The sequence below is a fragment of the Pseudophryne corroboree genome, chromosome 1, assembly GCF_028390025.1.
Source record: "Pseudophryne corroboree isolate aPseCor3 chromosome 1, aPseCor3.hap2, whole genome shotgun sequence".
Taxonomy (NCBI): Eukaryota; Metazoa; Chordata; class Amphibia; order Anura; family Myobatrachidae; genus Pseudophryne; species Pseudophryne corroboree.
Window position 1 is genome coordinate 888,838,028 of NC_086444.1, and position 20,547 is coordinate 888,858,574.

At 46.1% G+C, this 20,547-nt stretch overlaps 1 protein-coding gene across 3 annotated transcripts in view; it reads left to right on the top strand.

Moving 5' to 3' along the window:
• The first annotated feature begins 1,286 nt into the window (after positions 1-1,286).
• ANK2 (ankyrin 2) overlaps positions 1,287-20,547 on the top strand; it is a 939,290-nt gene continuing 920,029 nt past the window's right edge. For all 3 annotated transcript variants that reach the window (XM_063920161.1, XM_063920164.1, XM_063920158.1), the window contains exon 1: positions 1,287-1,802. Coding sequence is in view for 1 of the 3 variants with exons in the window: in XM_063920158.1 (XP_063776228.1) it covers positions 1,728-1,802 (75 nt within the window). In the remaining 2 variants the exon portion in view is untranslated. The remainder of the gene's footprint in view (positions 1,803-20,547) is intronic.

Below are 20,547 nucleotides of genomic sequence, written 5' to 3' on the forward strand. Positions count from 1 at the left end.
GTCATAGATTCCTGCAAACTAATGTTTACCCTCCCCTCTTATCCCCCTAACCCTCCCTTCCCGCAGCCTGCTCCTAACACTCCCTGGTGGTGCCTAAACCTAACCATCCCTTCCCTGCAGCCTAACCCTAACCCCCATCCCGGCAGCCTAAACCTAAACGTCCCTTTCCTGCAGCCTAACCCTAACCCCCCTGCAGCCTAAACCTAACCCCCCCCCCCCCACACACACACACACAGCTTACCACTGATTGTCCATGGTATCAAAAAGGGAGGAGACGTCAAGAAAAATGGGCAGAAAGTAGGAATGGCCATTGGTCACATACTCATCGATGGTACCATTGATGAATAACGTTGATGGTGTGAAACCGTCTAAAAGGGAACCATTGATGGTTTCTCCCACGGATGGTTACCCCTGCTTTAGCATACACAAGGCTGTGGGCCAATCAGAGTCCAGGGGTGGAGCTTTGTGGGAGCATTGGGGGCGGAGCTAAGCTCTGTATACCGTACCTTAAAAAAAACTCATTTGTTGTTTCTTTTTCATTGATGGCGGGAAACCATATGGTTCTCCCCATCGATGGTAAAAGCAATCAACATTGGTCATATACCATCAATGATATTGAATCCAGGATGGTTGATGGCTCAGCCCAAATGGCCCCTAAACACTGGGGCAACTTTAATGAAGGACAGAACAACCATGTTCCATCCTTCATTAACATAACACAGGACGCTAGCGACAGACGCTTGGTGTGATGTGCAGATCATCAAACCAAGCATCTGTTGCATGCGGCCATGGCAATGTAAGCGATGTCGCTTCAGTGTGTACCCAGCTTGTAGGATGTAGGCCAGACGGAAAGAGTCCAATGGGGAATGGGAGGACAGAAAGGTGGCCTGGTATATATAAAGACATGATAATAACACTATGTAGCAAAAAAAATTCTCCAAATGAAAAACTTGTAGCAGCAACATAATAGATGACAAAGGGTATTGGAGAGGGCTACTATAACCACCCTCACAGTAATATAGTTCTTTGCATACAGCATGCTGCACTGTGCAACATTTTTATTGACCTACTGTATATGTTTCCTTTCTAAGGATGACAATGTAATTTTTCCTATGTTTCTGCATATTAACTGACAGCGGGTATCCCAGCCAGTGCGAGACACACTACAGTCCTGGGAGCTGTCCATGAGCTCATCAGCAGCCCAGCCTCCATCTCAGCCAGTGTGTGTACTGTATGTCAGTCGTCAGATTCCCGGCTCTGAGTGCTCACTGTTTCTATAATAATCCCCACCACACTAGCAGCAGCAGCAGCACTCTCCCACCGTGCTGCACACACATGCTCTGCAGACTGCCAGGCGCTGAGTGCTGCTCTCTCTGCAGCTCCCTATGCTGCTGACTTCTACTGGACGTAAGAAAGGTCACTACTGCTCCTGTGTTACCCCACGCCGTGTGCAGCCCCCCAGCCACTGCGGGTGATTGTGTCCTCGTCTGTGCCACACAGGACACCTTATCAGACAGACAGAAGCAGCCCACTGACAGTGCTGTGCGGGTCTCCTGCCTGGTGGCAGGCAAGCATCGGAGGAGGGAACCAGCGAGATCTTGCCCATGCAACAATTCTACCAGGAAGGTGTTTGACTGGAACCGAGGCTCCTCTGCAAAAAGCCTGCTGCAATACAAGGTGCTGCTAAGTGTAAGGAAGGAGGGGACAGGAGCCCCGGCTGCGGGAAGATGGCCTCTCCCACCTCTGCCCCCTCTACGCCAGGGAGTAGCATGTCTCCCCCTATGCCTCCAAAGATACGCCAGGTGAGTGGCTACCAGTGGTGCTGCCATACCCTCAGAGCACATTGGCAGTGCCCCATCTGTGCACGTGCACTGTGTACCTAATGCCTTATGTGACTGTACAATGGGAGTAGGCTAGGCATGATGCATATGACCGCTAGGTGTAAGCCTGTTGAGGATGACATTTGGGACCAGCCCTGCTTTCTCCCCTCCCAGACAGACAGGGGCATCTTCCCATCGTTCAGTGACGTCACCTGCCCACCTGATATCATCATCATTATAACAATGACACAAAAGAGAGGCACCGGACCTGACACATACTGTATGCATGAAGCATAGTACATGGTACTACATACAGTCTTCTGATTCTCAATGAGGGTACAATGCAATAAATGTACACTATTATTATATGGTGAGAATGAACACTGCATAAAATCTTCACATTGACACTACAACATACTGATCAGGTATCCTGCCATTGACTGCAATCACCTCTTTAATAGCAAACCAAGCAACCACGCCCTTTCCCATACACTGACATTCAGAAACAGGACGGATATATAATACAATCATCTAATCACAGATATCAAATAACAAATTAATCCATTCACAATTTCTCTGTTCTGTACTAGATGTTATAGTACCATTGTGTTACCTATTTAATCATAGCTGTGAGAAACACTAGTTTCTAATATCTCAGTGAAACTTTTTATACATTACCAAATGACAGACTGAGGCGGGGTTTGTGTAGCTAAATGGTGAAGCCTAGGCTTGTGCTTTTGTGACACAGCCATTTAGAGGAGCTGCAGGTGACATCACCAGTGCCCTAACTAGGTGTGTGCAGATGGTTCTTTGCCCGCAGTGCATTTACCCTGTGGGCGCACCTACCCCCCCCCCCCCCGAGTAGTCGCATATTGCCCCAATGACGATCGCTTCCGATCCCCTGTGTGCTTTCCCGCAGCCCCAAGCTCCGACCAGTGGGTAATGTGTAAAATGGGACTCTATCTGGCGTAATGTATCACAGGGCTCCACCCTGAGTAATGTGTGACAGGGACTCTACCTGCCGTAAGGTGTGACAGGGGCTCTACCTTTCATAATGTGTAGACGGGGCTCTACCTTGTGTAATGTGTATAAGTGGCGCTATGGGCGGCGTCATTTCAATAATGGAGACTACTGTACAGCATAATATGAATTGGTATTATTTAGTGGCTTTGCCCCTTCCCCATGAAGACACGCCCCTATATTTTTTGGGGCGTGCGCCTACGGCGTGCACTGGCCCTATTTTAAATATGGGAGGGGGCCACCGATGCTGTTTCTTACACACAGTACTAAAATGTCTAGTGACGGCACTGTTATAAACAGTTTGCGTACTCTCGCTATTCAGATTCTTGTTGCCTCAATTATAGTACATACACATGCCATTTAAAGATGAATGATTTGCACAATAATACATTTAAAAATAATGTCCCTGTAATTATTTTTGTCCCTTTATGATATTCCTATTTAAAAAAAGAAAAGCAAAAGAAACATGGTGGGAGAAAACGGTGCTTTGTTTTTCTGCTACTATTTTATTAGAAATTGTGCAGATAAACAGAAGGGATTGGGTGAAATCCGAAACAGTTCAGACTATGGAACACAGGGCCAGCTCCCTGCAGCAACCTCTGCCACTGTGAAGCTCACTGTGTACATCTCCCTGTACCGTTTGTTGTGTGACAGCTGTCACATACACCTGAACACACAGATCTCTACAGCTGCAGAGGTCACTGGCTGTGCTGCTCCTAGGCCCCCTGCCTGAGTGCAGCAGCTGTGGGTCAAGAGGAGGCTGCAACATCTCCCTGCACAATTTGTTGTGTGACAGCTGTCACATACACCTGAACACACAGATCTCTACAGCTGCAGAGGTCACTGGAGGGAGCTGGTCCAGAGTCCTAACCATTCTGGCTGTGCTGCTCCCAGGCCCTCTGCCTGAGTGCAGCAGCTGTGGGTCAAGAGGAGGCTGCAACATCTCCCTGCACAATTTGTTGTGTGACAGCTGTCACATACACCTGAACACACAGATCTCTACAGCTGCAGAGGTCACTGCAGGGAGCTGGTCCGGAGTCCTAACCATTCTGGCTGTGCTGCTCCCAGGCCCTCTGCCTGAGTGCAGCAGCTGTGGGTCAAGAGGAGGCTGCAACATCTCCCTGCACAATTTGTTGTGTGACAGCTGTCACATACACCTGAACACACAGATCTCTACAGCTGCAGAGGTCACTGCAGGGAGCTGGTCCGGAGTCCTAACCATTCTGGCTGTGCTGCTCCCAGGCCCTCTGCCTGAGTGCAGCAGCTGTGGGTCAAGAGGAGGCTGCAACATCTCCCTGCACAATTTGTTGTGTGACAGCTGTCACATACACCTGAACACACAGATCTCTACAGCTGCAGAGGTCACTGCAGGGAGCTGGTCCGGAGTCCTAACCATTCTGGCTGTGCTGCTCCCAGGCCCTCTGCCTGAGTGCAGCAGCTGTGGGTCAAGAGGAGGCTGCAACATCTCCCTGCACAATTTGTTGTGTGACAGCTGTCACATACACCTGAACACACAGATCTCTACAGCTGCAGAGGTCACTGCAGGGAGCTGGTCCAGAGTCCTAACCATTCTGGCTGTGCTGCTCCCAGGCCCTCTGCCTGAGTGCAGCAGCAGTGGGTCAAGAGGAGGCTACAGCATTTCCCTGCACCATTTGTTGTGTGACAGCTGTCACATACACATGGACAGAGAGCTCCACAGTGGCAGGGAGCCGGTCCGGTCCAGCGTTCCGGAGTCACCACTGTTATGACTTTTTCGCCCAAACCCCAAATAGAAGAAACTTAGCGCTATACACAGCAAAATAGCGACACACTGTATTCTTCTCTTAATTTAAGAGCAGATTAATAAGGGCTATTTTGTGCCCCTAACCCATACTTGCCGACTTTAAGGCTGCTCTCTTCAGGAGAGAGCAGCCAGGTCGGCTCAGCAGGGAGGCGAGCAGTGACGTGCGTGCAGAGGGGGGCGGGTCAGAGGCAGAACCGGGGTGTGGCGGAGGCAGGATGGGGCGTGACGGAGAGATAGCCTCATGTAAGCCACGTCCCCCGCTGTGTATCAGCATTATACAGCGGGGGGCGTGGCTATGATGACACGATTTCTTGTTGAATCGCGTCATTATAGCCACGCCCCCCTGCTGTATAATGCTGATATACATCAGCGTCATCGCCTGCCCGGACCGCCCACTTTACTCGCTAAGTGGGCGGCCGGACAGGGGGGACCCCTGAAATCGGGAGACTTGCTTGCTCTTCCGGGGGGGCCGGGAGGGTCACCCGATTTTTGGGAGCCTCCCGGCCATTCCGGGAGAGTAGGCAAGTATGCCCTTACCACTATGTGCTTACGTGTCAGGGGATGATATCCTTAGTTAATTTGACAAGCTGCAACTATCCTAGATTTTTCGGTGCTAGCTAACACCATCTCAGGATTGCTATGGGCAACAGTCAGATCCCCTCCTTATCAAATAACATAGCACGATCACAGTCCAGAAATTTGTCACATTTTTTACTGACACTAGTTAATAGCACATCGCATTCAAAGCATCAATGGTTTGGGGGCCTGAATATGGTTATCAAATGCACAACCCACCCATCCCCATTTTATCCTCTGGATCAGTAGTTCACAAGCTGGGGGCTGCGGCCCTGAGACAGGATTGCCCCTTGCATGAGCTGCTCACTTCTAGATGGTCAGTTCTTCGGCAATAGTGTTCTTGTAAGTAAGCTTTGTTGCTAATGGGCATTGTGTCTGCCAATCAGGCTCAGAGTTTTACTGAGTTACATACAGGATGTGGATGGGGCAAAAAAATGAGACAGGAGTGTGCACCAGGACATAGTTAGGACGGATGAGTACATGGAGGAGGGGGCAGGGATGTGGATGTGTTGGAGGAGAGAAGGTTTGTGGGAGAATAAAGTTAGGGCATTTACTGTAGTTCAAAAACCCATTTACAGTATCCTTTGTGGTCCAAAATGTGTATTTATATGTATAGCAGTGTTTATGTGTCTATTTAGTAGTAATGCCGAAAAAAGTACCAAAATGTCAGTTTTTACACCGTTACACTTTTCCTTTTTCTCCATATATACATCAATGAGCATGCCGGTTCAGTACATTCTATATTGGACTGTTCTGGAGAGGAGATAGTGTTATGATATGGTGCACTCTGTGCCTGCCTCCTTCTACACAGCAGTCTATGGTCGCATCCCCTAGTGCTAATCCCGTAGTGCCAAAAGTCACTTGGAGGCGGAGCTATGTGATGTAATCCCTGCTCCTCCATTTTAGAGTGAGAGAGTAAGAGAGACTGAGTCCTGGTGCGTGCAAGCGTGCAGAGCTGAGACCTGGAGCGGATCTCAGCTACAGAAATTCACAGTGTTCCATTGCATGTATCGGTGCTCCGGAGCTGACACTGAGCCGGGCGCCGCATCTTCTCTACAGCGGGAGTCAGACTGCATGGACACAGCATGAATTTTGCTAAACTGAAAGGTGCAAAGAACTATGCTACATGGAAGTTTGCCATGGAGATGCAGTTTAAGCGGGAAAGGTTGCGAAAGGTCACCATAGACCCAGGAGCAGGTCCAAACCCAGATGACATAGACAGAGCCATCGGAACGATAGGTTTAGCTGTGAAGCAGCATGTCTATTCAATAGTCAGTGGGAAAGTGTCAGCTAAGGACATGTGGACAGCCCTGCAAAATGCATATGAATATAAAGGTCTAATGAGAAGGATAAGTTTGAGACGCATGCTATATGGAACAAAACTGAGTGTCTGCAAGGACATGAACGATTACATTGATAAGTTATTGTCGATAGCTCAGCAGTTGGCATCTGTGGGGGCAGAGGTGGACAAGGAAGAAATTGCAATGGCTATGTTATAGAATCTGACGCCAGAATTTGATTTTTTTGGTGGTTGCGTTAGAGTCAAATGACACTAAGCTGACAACAGAGATTGTAAGGGCCAAGCTACTACAGTTCCAAGAACGTATTCCTGTCGAGACCATAGCTGAAGGTTCTGCCTTGATCACAAAGGGCACAAAGTCCAAAAATCACAAATTCACGTGTTTTGTATGTCACAAAATAGGACATAAAGCTTTAGATTGCAGAATGAGAAATTCCAGTGGTGCACAGAAGCAGCGTGACAAGCCATCGAGTCAGCACTGAATGTAGCAGACAGTCACAGGAAGGATTGCTGGTACATGGACTCGGGGGCCACTAGACATTTCAGTTGCAATAAGCATTGGTTCAGTTCTTTAACAACGTGTGTTCCCACTACAGTTACAGGGATTGGAAATAAGGTCCTTACTGCATCCCAAGCTGGGACAATCACAGTACGTTAAAGAATTGGAGGAGAAGCAGTTGTAACAGATATCCAAGATGTGTTGTACGTGCCTGATTTAGGAAGTAATCTCATTGCTATCAACTTCCTAGAGAAAAAGTCCAATTTCAGAAGGGCAAGTGTATGATGCAGAATATAAGAGGGACTGTTATTGCTTCCGCAACCTGGTGCAACAAACTATATGTCCCAGACACTGAGGAGTGTACTGCAATGATGGCTACTCAGTGGAGCTGTGGCACAAACGCTTGGATCATCTGGGATATGATAACGTACAGAAACTGCTAGATGGAATGGTAACAGGGATCACCGTGAGCAACGCTGATAAATCCATGGGTGAGAGTTGCATAAAAGGCAAGCAAACTCGCAACCCATTTCCGAAGTCAGTTAATAGAGCAGAGACACCGTTAGCTCTAGTGCACACAGACGTGTGTGGTCCAATCGAAGAAGAATCAATCAGTGGCTACAGGTATTTCATGACTGTCATTGATGATGCCTCAAGAATGACACATGTGTACTTCCTTAAAGAAAAGAGTTAAGTAGTCAATAAAATTGTGGAATACAAAAACCTGGTGGAGAATCAGACAGGTCTGAAACTAAAGATCCTGAGATCAGACAATGGTGGAGAGTATGATAATAAAGTCTTAGCCGCATTCCTTAGAAAATATGGCATAAAGCATCAGCTAACAATTGCCTACCCACCGGAACATAATGGCGTGAGTGAGCAGGCAAACCGCACAATTGTTGAAAGAGCACGAACTATGTTAAGTGATGCTGGCCTGGAAAATAAGTTTTGGACAGAAGCAGTATCTACTGCAGTATACCTAAAGAATCGTGCACCTGCAGTGGCCATCAAAGGTAAAACGCCACTGGAGGTGTGGTCCAGGAAAAAACCAAGTGTCAGTAATATTCGTGTCTTCAGGAGCAAAGCTTTTGCACGTATACCAAAGGAGAAAAGGAGAAAGCTAGATCCAAAATCCATAGAATGTATAATGCTCGAATACTGTGACGAAAGCAAAGGATACAGACTTTGGGATGTTACAAGTAAACTTCGTCTTTAATCTAGAGATGTGGTATTCTACGAGACAGTACCACTAAATGGAGCAGTGGAGCAACAAGACAATGTATCATTGAATGTACAGGCAGCAGAAAGCATGTCTGAATCTGAGAGTGTCAAAGCAGACAAGTCAGGGAAAATAAGTTCCATGAGGAGCAACAAAGGTGTTCCAGCCAAGAAATACAGTGAGGAGTATGCAAACATAGCTTACTGTGAACCTCAAAACATACAAGAAGCAAGTCAAGCAGTGATTGGACAGAGTGGAAGTCAGCAATTGATACAGAACTGTCAGCACTAAATGATAACAGTACATGGACTATGGTTGATAGACCAAGCGACCGTAAAACAATTAAAGACAAGTGGGTTTTCTCCAAGAAGTTGAACGCAGACGGGACAGTAGCTCGTTACAAAGCCCGTCTTGTTGCCAAGTGATATACCCAGAAATATGGAATCGATTACAGAGAGATCTACTCACCAGTCGCAAGGTATAGCACCTTAAGGTTAGTGATTGCTAATGCTACGCTACATGATCTACTGTTATATCAGCTAGACTTTGATTCTGCATTCCTGAATGGAGAGTTAGTTGAGGAAATTTACATGGAGCCACCTGAACACTGATATGGATATATTCCGAACTGGGAAAGTTTGTCTCTTAAAGAAGTCACTATACGGCCTCAAGCAAAGTGGTCATTGCTGGTATGTACAGTTGGATGCAGTGTTACTAGAAATTAACTTTGTTAGGTCAGAGACTGATCACTGCCTATACCACAAAACTATCAAAGAAAAGTTGTTCATCATAGCTGTCTATGTGGATGATTTACTTTTGGCAGGTCAAGAAGATCACATCACTGACGTGAAGCAAAAGCTTAAGCAAAGATTCAAGTTGAAAGATCTAGGCCCTGCAAATCATCTATTAGGTATGGAAATTGTACAAAACCTGCAAGTGGTTACTGTCACAATTGACCAACAAACATACGTTGAGGCAATAATTTCCAAATACAGAATGACAGATGCAAAACCAGTAAGTACTCCCATTGATGAAAGTGCAAAGATGGTCCAGGCCATGTCACCAAGTCCAAGTAGCAAGGTGGAGATTGAGGAAATTCAAGAAATCCCTTATCAAAATGCTATTGATAGTTTGATGTATGCAAGCTTTGGGACATGACCTGACATCACACATGCAGTGAGTCGGTCAAGCCAGTTCACAAATAATCATGGGAGAGACAACACTGGATTGCAGTAAAGAGAATACTAAGGTACCTCAAAGGTACAAGTTCACTAAAGCTGAGATTTACAAGATCAACAGATACCAGCTTAAAAGTATTCTGTGACGCTGACTGGGGATCAGATGAGTATGACAGACGTTCTTATACTGGATACGTGTTTGCATTGGCAGGTGTAGCCGTAAGCTCGCCAAGTAGGAAACAACGCACAGTTGCTCTTTCTACAACAGAGGCAAAGTACATGGTGCTCACAGAAACTTCAAAAGAAGCGCTTTGGATAAGACAGACGTTATGTGAATTAGGTCTTCTTTTACCATAGTGAGATCATCCACATAAAGTGTGATAACAAGAAAGCAATTGATCTTTCTTGTAGTACAAAGCATCATGGATGGTCTAAGCACATTGCTATAAAACATTACTTCATCCATGAGTTGGTGGAAAACAAGTCCGTCCATGTGGAATATGTTTCAAGTGAAGAAAATATTGCCGACATGTTGACAAAAGGACTGTCATCATACTTGTTACATGAATTCCTGATGGAATGTGGACTAGAATATGGTTAATGTTGATTTATTCTTACTGTTTTGCTTCACATTATGTTTTCAGTTACAGGAATGACTTTATTGATTTGTTTGATAAAATGTCATGTTCTTTAATTTTGTGACCGAAGACAGTCTTAAGCGAGGGGGAGTGTTAGGATATGGTGTCTCCTTCTACACAGCAGTCTATGGGCGCATCCCCTAGTGTTAATCCCCTAGTGCCAAGAGTCACTCAGAGGCGGAGTTATGTGTTGTAATCCCTGCTCCTCCATCTTAGAGTGAGAGAGTAAGAGAGACTGAGTCCTGAGAGAGAGAGACTTACAGCATTCCATTGCATGTGCAGTATCGCGGCTCTGGAGCTGACGCTGAGTCAGGCGCCGCATCTTCTCTACAGCGGGAGTCAGACTGCACCGTCCGTCCGTCATCACCGGAGACAACTCCTGATAAGTACCGCTACCACTGCTGTTACCTTGTATGATATAAGGGCCCCTAATTGCCTATATCAGTATTACATCTGAGTCACCTGTGTTCACTGAATAAACCTGCATTACTGTTTAAGCCAGTAGCGGAGTGCAAATGCCGGATCCCACCCGGTAAGTACACGTTTGTCTTACCGGGTAGGATCCGGCATTTGCAGTCTGAATGCAGCATAAGTGTGTGTACTGACGTCACTGCACCAGACAATTCCAATACACTCTGCCAACAATAGCTACCTCATAGTAATGTCTTTCGCAAGTGCAAAAGACATCTTCCATCATGGGTTAAGGAAGGGAGGGTAGAAGCAATGAGAAGAAGTGAGTGAAACATACAAGAAATAGTTGTGGGGGTGATTGAGAGAAAAGAGAGGGACAAATAGGGAGTAAGGAGAAGGGTATCTGCAAACAACTAAAATATTTTATAAGTAGGCATTGACAGAACAGTTTGAATATTCCCTTTCTGTCTACAAATTACATAACGCCGCCCAGAGATTGCATTGTGTTTTCTACAAAAGATGACTGAAGCTGCACTTCTTTCATCTTTATAAATATCAATTCTGTAAAGCTCTATAGAAAGAGCCATAGAAATAATGTGCCAGTAAAATTGTCATCCATCAATATTTTGTTAATAAAATTGTCAGGTTGCTATATAAGGCTGGGTGTGCCAAGAGAGCTCTGTGTCTGCAATTCATGTATTCTAGAGTCAAAAGCTATGTAAGTCTGTACTTTTTCTATTGCTTATGCCAGGGGTGGGCAATTATTTCAGCTGGGGGGGATTTGGCAGGTTTAAGTGAACAACAATGGTCGGAAGTGGTGGTTCGGACCAGAATGTCAGGAGAGTCTCATGATCCTTCCATAAATGTGTAATACATATAGAGAGAGTGAGAGAGAGAAATCGAAGAAGATCGAAGAAGGCTACACTCAGAAATGGTAGAAGTAAAACATCCGCGTTTGTTGTCAGTGTTTCAAAGAATGTATCTTTTTCATCAGGACACACATGAAAATGATACGTTATTTGAAACATTGACAATAAACATAGATGTGCTACTTCTTCTGTCTCTGAGTGCAGCCTTCTTCGATTACTCCTAATATGGGGATACTTCTCTTCCAAGGGAAGGCAGCGGAGCCATTTACCTGTTTGTTAAGACAAAGGAGTGCCGGGTTCTCCAGTCCCAGTATATATTACAGGGACAGGAAAACAGTATGTATTACAGTACATTACATGTACTGTGTAATGGTTACTGGTCTGTGGTCATCCTGACAAAATAAAGCCATAGTGGAGAAGTCCAGAGTCAGTGTGTGCTTCCACTATACAGCTTCTTTACCGCAATATATATATATATATATGTGTGTGTGTGTGTGTGTGTGTGCATGTCTCTTGTAACAAATTGTCTTGTACTGGATTTCATGGCAGTTTAGTTTACAGCTCCTCTCCTCACAGATCTGCCCTCTCTATTCTCCAACTCCCATTTTACTTACAAAACTTGTCCCGTCAGGCTCATCTCTCTCTTTCTATCTCTCCCTCTCTCTCTCCTTCTCGCTCTCCTCTCCATGCATCCAATATTACAGTATGAAACACTGTATTTCCAGGGACTCATGTATTCTTTCACTGCAGTGCTTGCTCCTGCTGCCCAGGCTTTGCTCCGCCCCCTGACAGAGTGCTCTGTAACAAGCTCCATTGAGATCAGCTCCTCTTTACTGATGGGGGCAGAGCTTATTCTCTGCCTGTGGGAGGGAAGGAGGGGCAAGTGCACTGCATGGAGGAGGCTACTATCTGCACCGGTAGTGTCTAGTTTCTCTTCGTGCAGAGGACCTTTCCCATAACCCCCTGGGTCCATGTCACAATCTATTTGGAATAGAAAAGTGTGGCGAGCGAAGCGAGACACCGAGCCCAAAGCGTGGCGAGCGTCCAATTCTGCAGAGAAAAAACAGAACAGCTGTTTGGGCTTTAGAGTGCGGTAGTTTATTTTGTTCACTGCAGTGTCGGACAGGTAAACACAGTAGTATGCCAGGAAACTGGCTGCAGCATTGATAGGGCCAGATGGCCAAATAGCATCCACCCCGTCCCAACGGTCCGTATTTTGCACAGCCCTAGTTTAGGCACTTATATATAATCTGCTGTTGAACAAGTATGATACTAGGGTCAGCTGCTACAGTGAAGCATTTTATATTGTATACTGCATACTTGTCTACTTTTGAAAAAACATTTCAGAGAGATTGTGAAAGTAACACCTATCAGCGCAAATGTGTACTGCTACATCTGAGAGGCTTGTCATAGTAATGACTTACATCCAAATGTAAATGAGCCACAAAGTTAGTAAGATCCACTAGTCAAAGAAAAGACACTTATTTAGGATTTGTTCGTGTATTGTGTTTTACAAGAGGTTCCATATACTGTAAGTGGCCACAAGAAACCTTATTTAAAATGCATGTAGCCATAGGGATCATTGTGCCAATGCAGGGAAAAGGTACTGATAATCACATTTGAATGTATGTATCTCTGATCTCTTTTTTTCCTCCAAGAATGTAACAGCCGCATGATGGGGATAAGGGGGGTCATTCCGAGTTGATCGCTAGCTGAAAATGTTCACTGCGCAGAGATGATGCAAAAAAACTGCACTTTTGCGCATGCATATGCGGCGCAATGCGCACGCGTGGCGTACTTTCACAACGGCCGATGTAGTTTCACACAAGGTCTAGCAAAGCTTTTCAGTCGCACTGTTGGCCGCAGAGTGATTGACATGAAGTGGGCGTTTCTAGGTGTCAACTGACCATTTTCAGGGAGTGTTTGAAAAAACGCAGGCATGCCAAGAAAAAGGCAGGCGTGGCTGGGCGAACGCAGGGCGTGTTCGTGACATCAAAACAGGAACTGGACAGTCAGGGAGATCACTGCTATTTCAGGGAGTCTACTGCAGAATGCAGGATGGTAGGCAACTATGGTATACTGTCCTTGCCTAATAGATGTGCCTGTACAGCAACAGATTTCTAATTATGAACTTCAATGATTGTACCTATTGTACAATGTGTTTCATGCTATATTATATGAGTGCGAGAAGTTGTCCAGTGTAAAACCTCATTTCTGTAGTGGAAGACTGTGCTGACAAACATTTTTGGCATGTAATTTAGAGATTGTACAATTCTGCCAGTGTGTGAGTGCCAAGTTAGAAAGCAGTGAAGGAGTCGCTTGCATATATAGCAATGTGTGAGAAGGAAGCCACAACTGACAATAGGGCATGACATTCCAAAATACAAAGAGACCGGAACACAGGCTCTTCCAATAACACTTTTATAACTTTATTTAAAAATGCCCTGTAAACATGAATTAACATAATTCAGTACTGTGTCACAACTATGTGTCATGCTAGCGCTTTAAATGATGGCTCTTGCCGTTGTTGTTTTTTTCTTCAATGAAATCATTGTGAAAAATCTCCCTGGCATTAAACAAATCCTTAAAAGAATGCACTTTTTGTAAGTGTGATTGATGGGATATTCTCTGTGTATAGGCAAATGTTTTAAAAACAAACAAACAAAAAAACCCCCAAACAGCTCAAAATATTCAGGGTGCACAAATGACCGAGGTACCGATGAAACATTACTCTAAATGTACCAGAGACACCCGGCTGCGACTTAAACCGCACAGGAATACGTTTTAAATATGCACCAAATCGACATGAAGCATAACGGAACTTAAAAAATGTAGATGCTACATCGTAACAGTACATATACAGATTTAGTCTCATTCACACACATGTCGCATATCAAATGAATCAGTGCAGTCTTGTGAAGCCATCGTGTCACATCGCAGTGAGTATAAGACCTATTTGAGTTGCACGGGACATGGCGTGTAGAGAACGTCTGTTTGGCACGACTGAGGACACAATTGTAGAGTGCAAGGTGCTCTCTGGTGGCGCATTGTTCCTTGATTTGCTGAAAGTGCATTTAGATTTGTTTCATGGCGTCACAGGCTTGCAGAGTGTAACAGTAAAGGGAAGGAGACTTTCAGATGCACTGGTGAATATAGTTTTGCAGACCAATGGAAAAATTAGAATAAATTTGCACATGAGAATAAATTTGCCCTCTTCATAGCTGGTGGGCATACCGGCTCTCAACATTGGTAAATACAGAATCGGGATGGCGCATGGATGCTGAACACTGAGGCTATAACTCTGTCATAGTGAAAGTAGACACTACCCCTGGATGGCGTGCCTAGCACCTATGTTGAGTATGGCAGGGGAAATACCTCCCAACTTTGCGACAAATGTGGTAATTATTGGACAGCCCCCCAAGTCAGAACTGTTACACCAAAGTCGGAAATGGCTGGGAGGTATACATAGGAGTATACTGATGTTATTCACCATTGCTTTTTCCTTCTATTACAACAGATGATTATATTATGCTTTAGTAATGTTTTAATTTTGATTTAAAAAAAGTAAATTGTAAATTTCACAGTATGAGCCCATCCAGATATGTGCATGAGTCTATGGGCGGTAATCAACGCATCCCACTCCCAGTAGCGCCCATCAGCACCTATTCAATTGTTTCTGCCAACAAGCATGTTATCGTCATTTCAGCTCGCTACCCCCGGGGTGCAGTGGGGCGCCCAAACAGGACTTTTCGTGTCATGCCCAATAGTTTGGTCAGGTCTAGCCGCCTAAACCTGACTGCTATGGGCGAGATAAGGGCGATAAAAAATATCAATCCCGTCTCTTTAGATGGGAGATCAGGCGCGATATATCAATTCAATATCGCCCTACTTTTGGCTTTATTTATGTTTTAGAAGGTTTACATTTAATATACATTACACTAATAAATCTATCAGTAAACACTGATATTTGTAGTTTAATGATAACAAAAATTGTAATAAACAGCATATTACGTAACCTATGTATATCCGTATTATAATATACAGCATATTACATAACCTATGTATATCCGTATTATATAATATAAATGTATGAATCTTGCATTTCTGCAGTTTTAAACTGTTAGTGGCTACTGCTTTCCAACATTTGGGCTGTATGTGGGTAGCCAAAACAAATAGCTGTATTGTACAGAACACAAATCTCTGTGGTGCTGAAGCGAACAGAACCTTCATTTATCGGCTGGTCTGTGCTTTTGTAAAGTTTTAAAATGTATCAGCTGGAAGCTCGGCATGTCTTTGTCCTGAATTAGCTAGAAGTATGGGACTGTGCCACACTCTCTGATCATCCATTCTCCAAAATAGCATTCACTTTCTGTAGTTCTGTTACTTAGGAACTAAATACTCCGCACATTTTCCAAAATTATTTAATGTATTTCATAAATGAAGAACACTATTCTAACATAAACTGCTTTAATAATTTATTGAAAGCTTCTAATAAACAATAGCAGATTGGTTGATGGGTTTGAGAACTCTTAGGGGTATATTTACGAAAGTGCAGATTTTTAGAAGTGGATATATTGCCCATAGCAACCAGAGTCCATACCTCCTAACTGTCCCGATTTTCGCGGGACAGTCACGTTTTTAGGGGACTGTCCCGCTGTCCCACCCGCGGCCCGCAGTGCCCCGCGGTGGGGGGGGGGGCAGTTGGGAGGCTCTGTCACTCGTTGCCCTGCTTAGCAGAGCAGCGGTGAATAGACGCTGTGCGCATGCGCACAGTGTCTATTCAGTGCAGACAGAGGGAGAGGGGCATGCCAGCGGCTCACAGAGCGCTGGGCATGCCCCCTCAGTGACAAAAAACGGGGGAGTGGCCTCGTGATCGCGGCACTCCCATGAAGCCATGCCCCCTTTCCGGAGGCCACATCCCCTTTTCCTGGCGCCAAGGGTCTCTTTTTCCTCTGCTAAAAAGTTGGGAGGTATGAGAGTCTACTTATTTATCTGTCGCCTTCTAGCAGTTAACCGCTACAATCTGTCTGCAATGGGCAATGGGTCAGACCTGATTGCAGCAGCATATTTGTTCTCTAACGGACAAAACCAAGTGCACTGCAGGGGGGGGGTCAGATATAACATGTGCAGAGAGAGTTAGATTTGGGTGGGTTATATTGTTTCTGTGCAGGGTAAATACTTGCTGCTTTATTTTTACACTGCAATTAAGATTTCAGTTTGAACACACCCCACCCAAATCTAACTCTCTCTGCAAGTTATATCTGCCCCACTTGTTCTGCACATGGCTTTGCCCAATAGAGAACAAATTTGCTGCTGCGATCAGATCTGAATTAGGCTCAGTATCTCCACTTCTAAAAACCAGCACTTTAGTAAATATACATCCTAGTGTATCTGTAGCCTCCACACATTGGAAGCTACAGCCTATTAATTCAGTGGTAACGCATGATATCGCTGAGAGATTAAGCTTTTTCGGCCTAATGCTTTGGTGCTGTCAGCAGTTGCCTACACTTTATTTACTTTTAATCCTAGAATATAATTTGATACATTACCTTCCAAATGAAATAGTCACTTTTTCAAACCACATTTACAATTCAGAGGCTACAGAGAATGGAGGCATACAGGCAATAGTAAGTGCACTTTTATGGCATTATATATGACTGCAGTGCAATTGCTCTAATAAATCAACTTCTATTGCAGTTTCTACTAAAAGACATACAACATATTCTTGTAGAGACATGCATTACAAATTCATGTGCTTTTCTCGTTGATGCACATCATTATGAAATCATCATACACAGCCATGTCTGTGTTTCTGTCATGTAGCCTACAGATCAGACTCTAGAAGGAGAAAACACCTTTGCACCATGGGGGTCATTCCGAGTTTTCGCTCGCTAGCAGTTTTTAGCAGCCGTGCAAATGCATAGTCACCGCCAACGGGGGAGTGTATTTTCGCTTTGCAGGAGTCAGAACGCCTGTGCAGCCGAGCGGCTGCAAACACATTTTGTGCAAAACAAGACCAGCCCTGTAGTTACTTATCCTGTGCGATGATTGCTGCAACGAGTGACACGGTAATGACGTCAGATACCCGCCCAGAAAACGCCCGGCCACGCCTGCATTTTTCCAAGCATTCCCTGAAAACGGTCAGTTGACACCCAGAAACTCCCACTTTCTGTCAATCTTCTTGAGACTGCCAGTGCGACTGAAAGCGTCGTCTAGAACCTGTGCAAAACCACGATGCTCGATGTACCCGTACATCGTGCGTGCGCATTGCGGTGCATATGCATGCGCAGATTTGTCATTTTTTTAACTTATCGTTGCGAAAAATGGTAGCAAGCGATCAACTCGGAATGACCCCCCATATCCATTAGACATTCACGACTAATGCGCAGAGAAGACTGAAGGTTGTTAAATAGTTTTACAGGAAAGCTGCTCCCCTGCTTTGTACAAAACTGCCTTAAGACAGCTATGAAATACATATTAAAGCACTTGCAATGGGCAGCAGACATGTTTTTATAATACATTATTCAGGTAACTCCTGAAAGACGTCTAGAAGTAAAATACGGATCATATAATAGCTTTTTTCTCTGGGAAGTTTTCACCAAATGCAGGGCGGCCCGAGCATATTTTTTTTGGTATGCGAATATGTATTTTGGCGCCCCTTAGAGGAACATATAGGGGTGTGGCTTCATGGGGAAGGGGCGTGGCCACATAACAGTATCAGTTCACATTACACAGCACAGTAGAGCTGCTTATATCAGTGATTCCCATTGATGGGTCATACCGTCGATGGTTTCCTGTCAATGGTTTTATGTCATAGATGCAGAGGCGGAACTACCGGCAGTGCAAGCAGTGCGTTGCACTGGGGCCCGCCTCTGTCCAGGGGCCCAAGCATGTAATGAGTCAAACTGACTCATTACATGCCGCTGTGCGCTGCGGGCAACCGCTGCCCGCAGCGCACAGCCGCCCGGAGAGGAGAGGAGCAGCGGCACGGACGGGGGAAGGAGGAGGAGGGAGGTGAAGGAGGGAGCCGCAGCAGCGCTTTGTTACTGGTGGAGGCGCTGCTGCTGCTGCCCCTCTGCTTCCCTATAGGCTGTCTTCCGAGAACAGCCTATAGGGAAGCAGAGGGGCAGCAGCAGCAGCGCCTCCACCAGTAACAAAGCGCTGCTGCGGCTCCCTCCTCCACCTCCCTCCTCCTCCTCCTCTACTGCCCGGGAATCGTCTGACGCGGCTGCACCGAGGAGCCTGAGCCGGCGGAGAGGGTAAGTATAATTCTTCTTTCTTTCTTTTTCTCTTTTTCTTTCTTTCTTTCTCTTTCTTTCTTTCTTGGGCCTGCCTGCCGCTATGTGTAAAAATGGGGGACTGCCTGCCGCTATGTGTAAAAAGGGGAATCAGCCTGCCGCAATGTGTAAAAAGGGGGGACTGCCTGACGTAATGTGTAAAAAGGGGGAATCAGCCTGCCGCAATGTGTAAAAAGGGGGGACTGCCTGACGTAATGTGTAAAAAGGGGGAATCAGCCTGCCGCAATGTGTAAAAAGGGGGGACTGCCTGACGTAATGTGTAAAAAGGGGGAATCAGCCTGCCGCAATGTGTAAAAAGGGGGGACTGCCTGACGTAATGTGTAAAAAGGGGGAATCAGCCTGCCGCAATGCGTAAAAATGGGGGACTGCCTGCCGCAATGTGTAAAAATGGGGAATCTGCCTGCCGTAATGTGTAAAAATGGGGACGCTGTCTGCCGTAATGTGTAACAAGGGCACGCTGTCTGCCGTAATGTGTAAAAAGGGGACGCTGTCTGCCGTTATGTGTACAAAGGGGATGCTGTTTGCCGTAATGTGTAACAAGGGCACGCTGTCTGCCGTTATGTGTAAAAAGTGTACGCTGTCTGCCGCTATGTGTAACAAGGGCACGCGGTCTGCCGTTATGTGTAAAAAGGTCACGCTGTCTGCCGTTATGTGTAAAAATGGCACGCTGTCTGCCGTTATGTGTAAAAAGGGCACGCTGTCTGCCGTTATGTGTAAAAAGGGCACGCTGTCTGCCGTTATGTGTAAAAAGTGCACGCTGTCTGCTGTAATGTGTAAAAAGAGGAATCTGTCCGCTGTAAGGTGTAAAAGGGTCTCTACCTGGTGTAGTGGTGCTACTGTGCTGCGTAATTTGAATAATGGAGACTACTGTGTACCGTTTTATGAATTGGTCTTATTTTGTGGCCACACCCCTTCCCCACGAAGCCACGCCACTATGTATTTTTGCACGCGCCTACGGCGCGCACTGCCCCTGTTTTGCATGCAGGGGTGGGGCTCCGATGCCGTTTCTTGCACACATTGCTAAAATGTCTAGTTACGGCACTGTTGCTAGGTATCCATTTCTCTGGCCCTGAGCAGGTCCCCCTCACCAGATTCTCTCCAGGGGTGAGGGGGTGGACTTGGATGGGATGTGTGTGTGTGGGGGGGGGGATGTGGGGGGGCCCAAAGCATTTTGTCGCACCTGGGCCCACCGCTCGCTAGTTCCGCCACTGCATAGATGCTAAGCACAGGTGGCACCATCAATGAAGATCATACATTTTTAATACCCTAACACTCGGGATAAGCACAGATCACTGCCCACATTGGTATCGGGTGACTACACACTTTACCACCATAATTCAACTGCAGCATATTGGATAAGTGGCCCATCATGGCCCATGTGGCCTGCCCACCTGCTGCCTGTGTGCAGACTTTTTTGCCACCATTTGCAAATCAACTGGCCCTCAACTCTGGATGCTTTACACCAGTGCACTGGCATTACTGCGCTTCTCCTGCCTTCTCTATTAGTTAACTGGCTATCTGTTGCTACCAGTGATCCCAGGACAGGGTGATTGTTCCACCTCTCCCTTGTTCTTACCTGCCACAGATTGGAGCTGCCTCACTTCTGCCTTACTTCTCCGTAAGGTCCCCTGTTGCTCTGCTTTGAGTACTCAGAGTTGTGGAGCTCCAATGAGCTAGTTCTCTCCCACTGGTGATCTCGGTGGTTAGCTGCGGGTGGTGGGCGGCGAGCGCTGAGCTGCGGGCGGCGGTGAGTGGCGGGAGGTGAGCGCTGAGCTGCGGGCGGCAGGAGGTGAGTGCTGAGCTGCGGCCGGTGGTGAGCGGCGGGCGCCAGAGAAACTACTAGTGACAGAGGCTTCAGCAGCGCCCTCACCGGTCCGGCGCTCTACACAGCCGTGTTTGGTCAGCCGGGCCTGACCAAATGCTTCTGCTAATTACA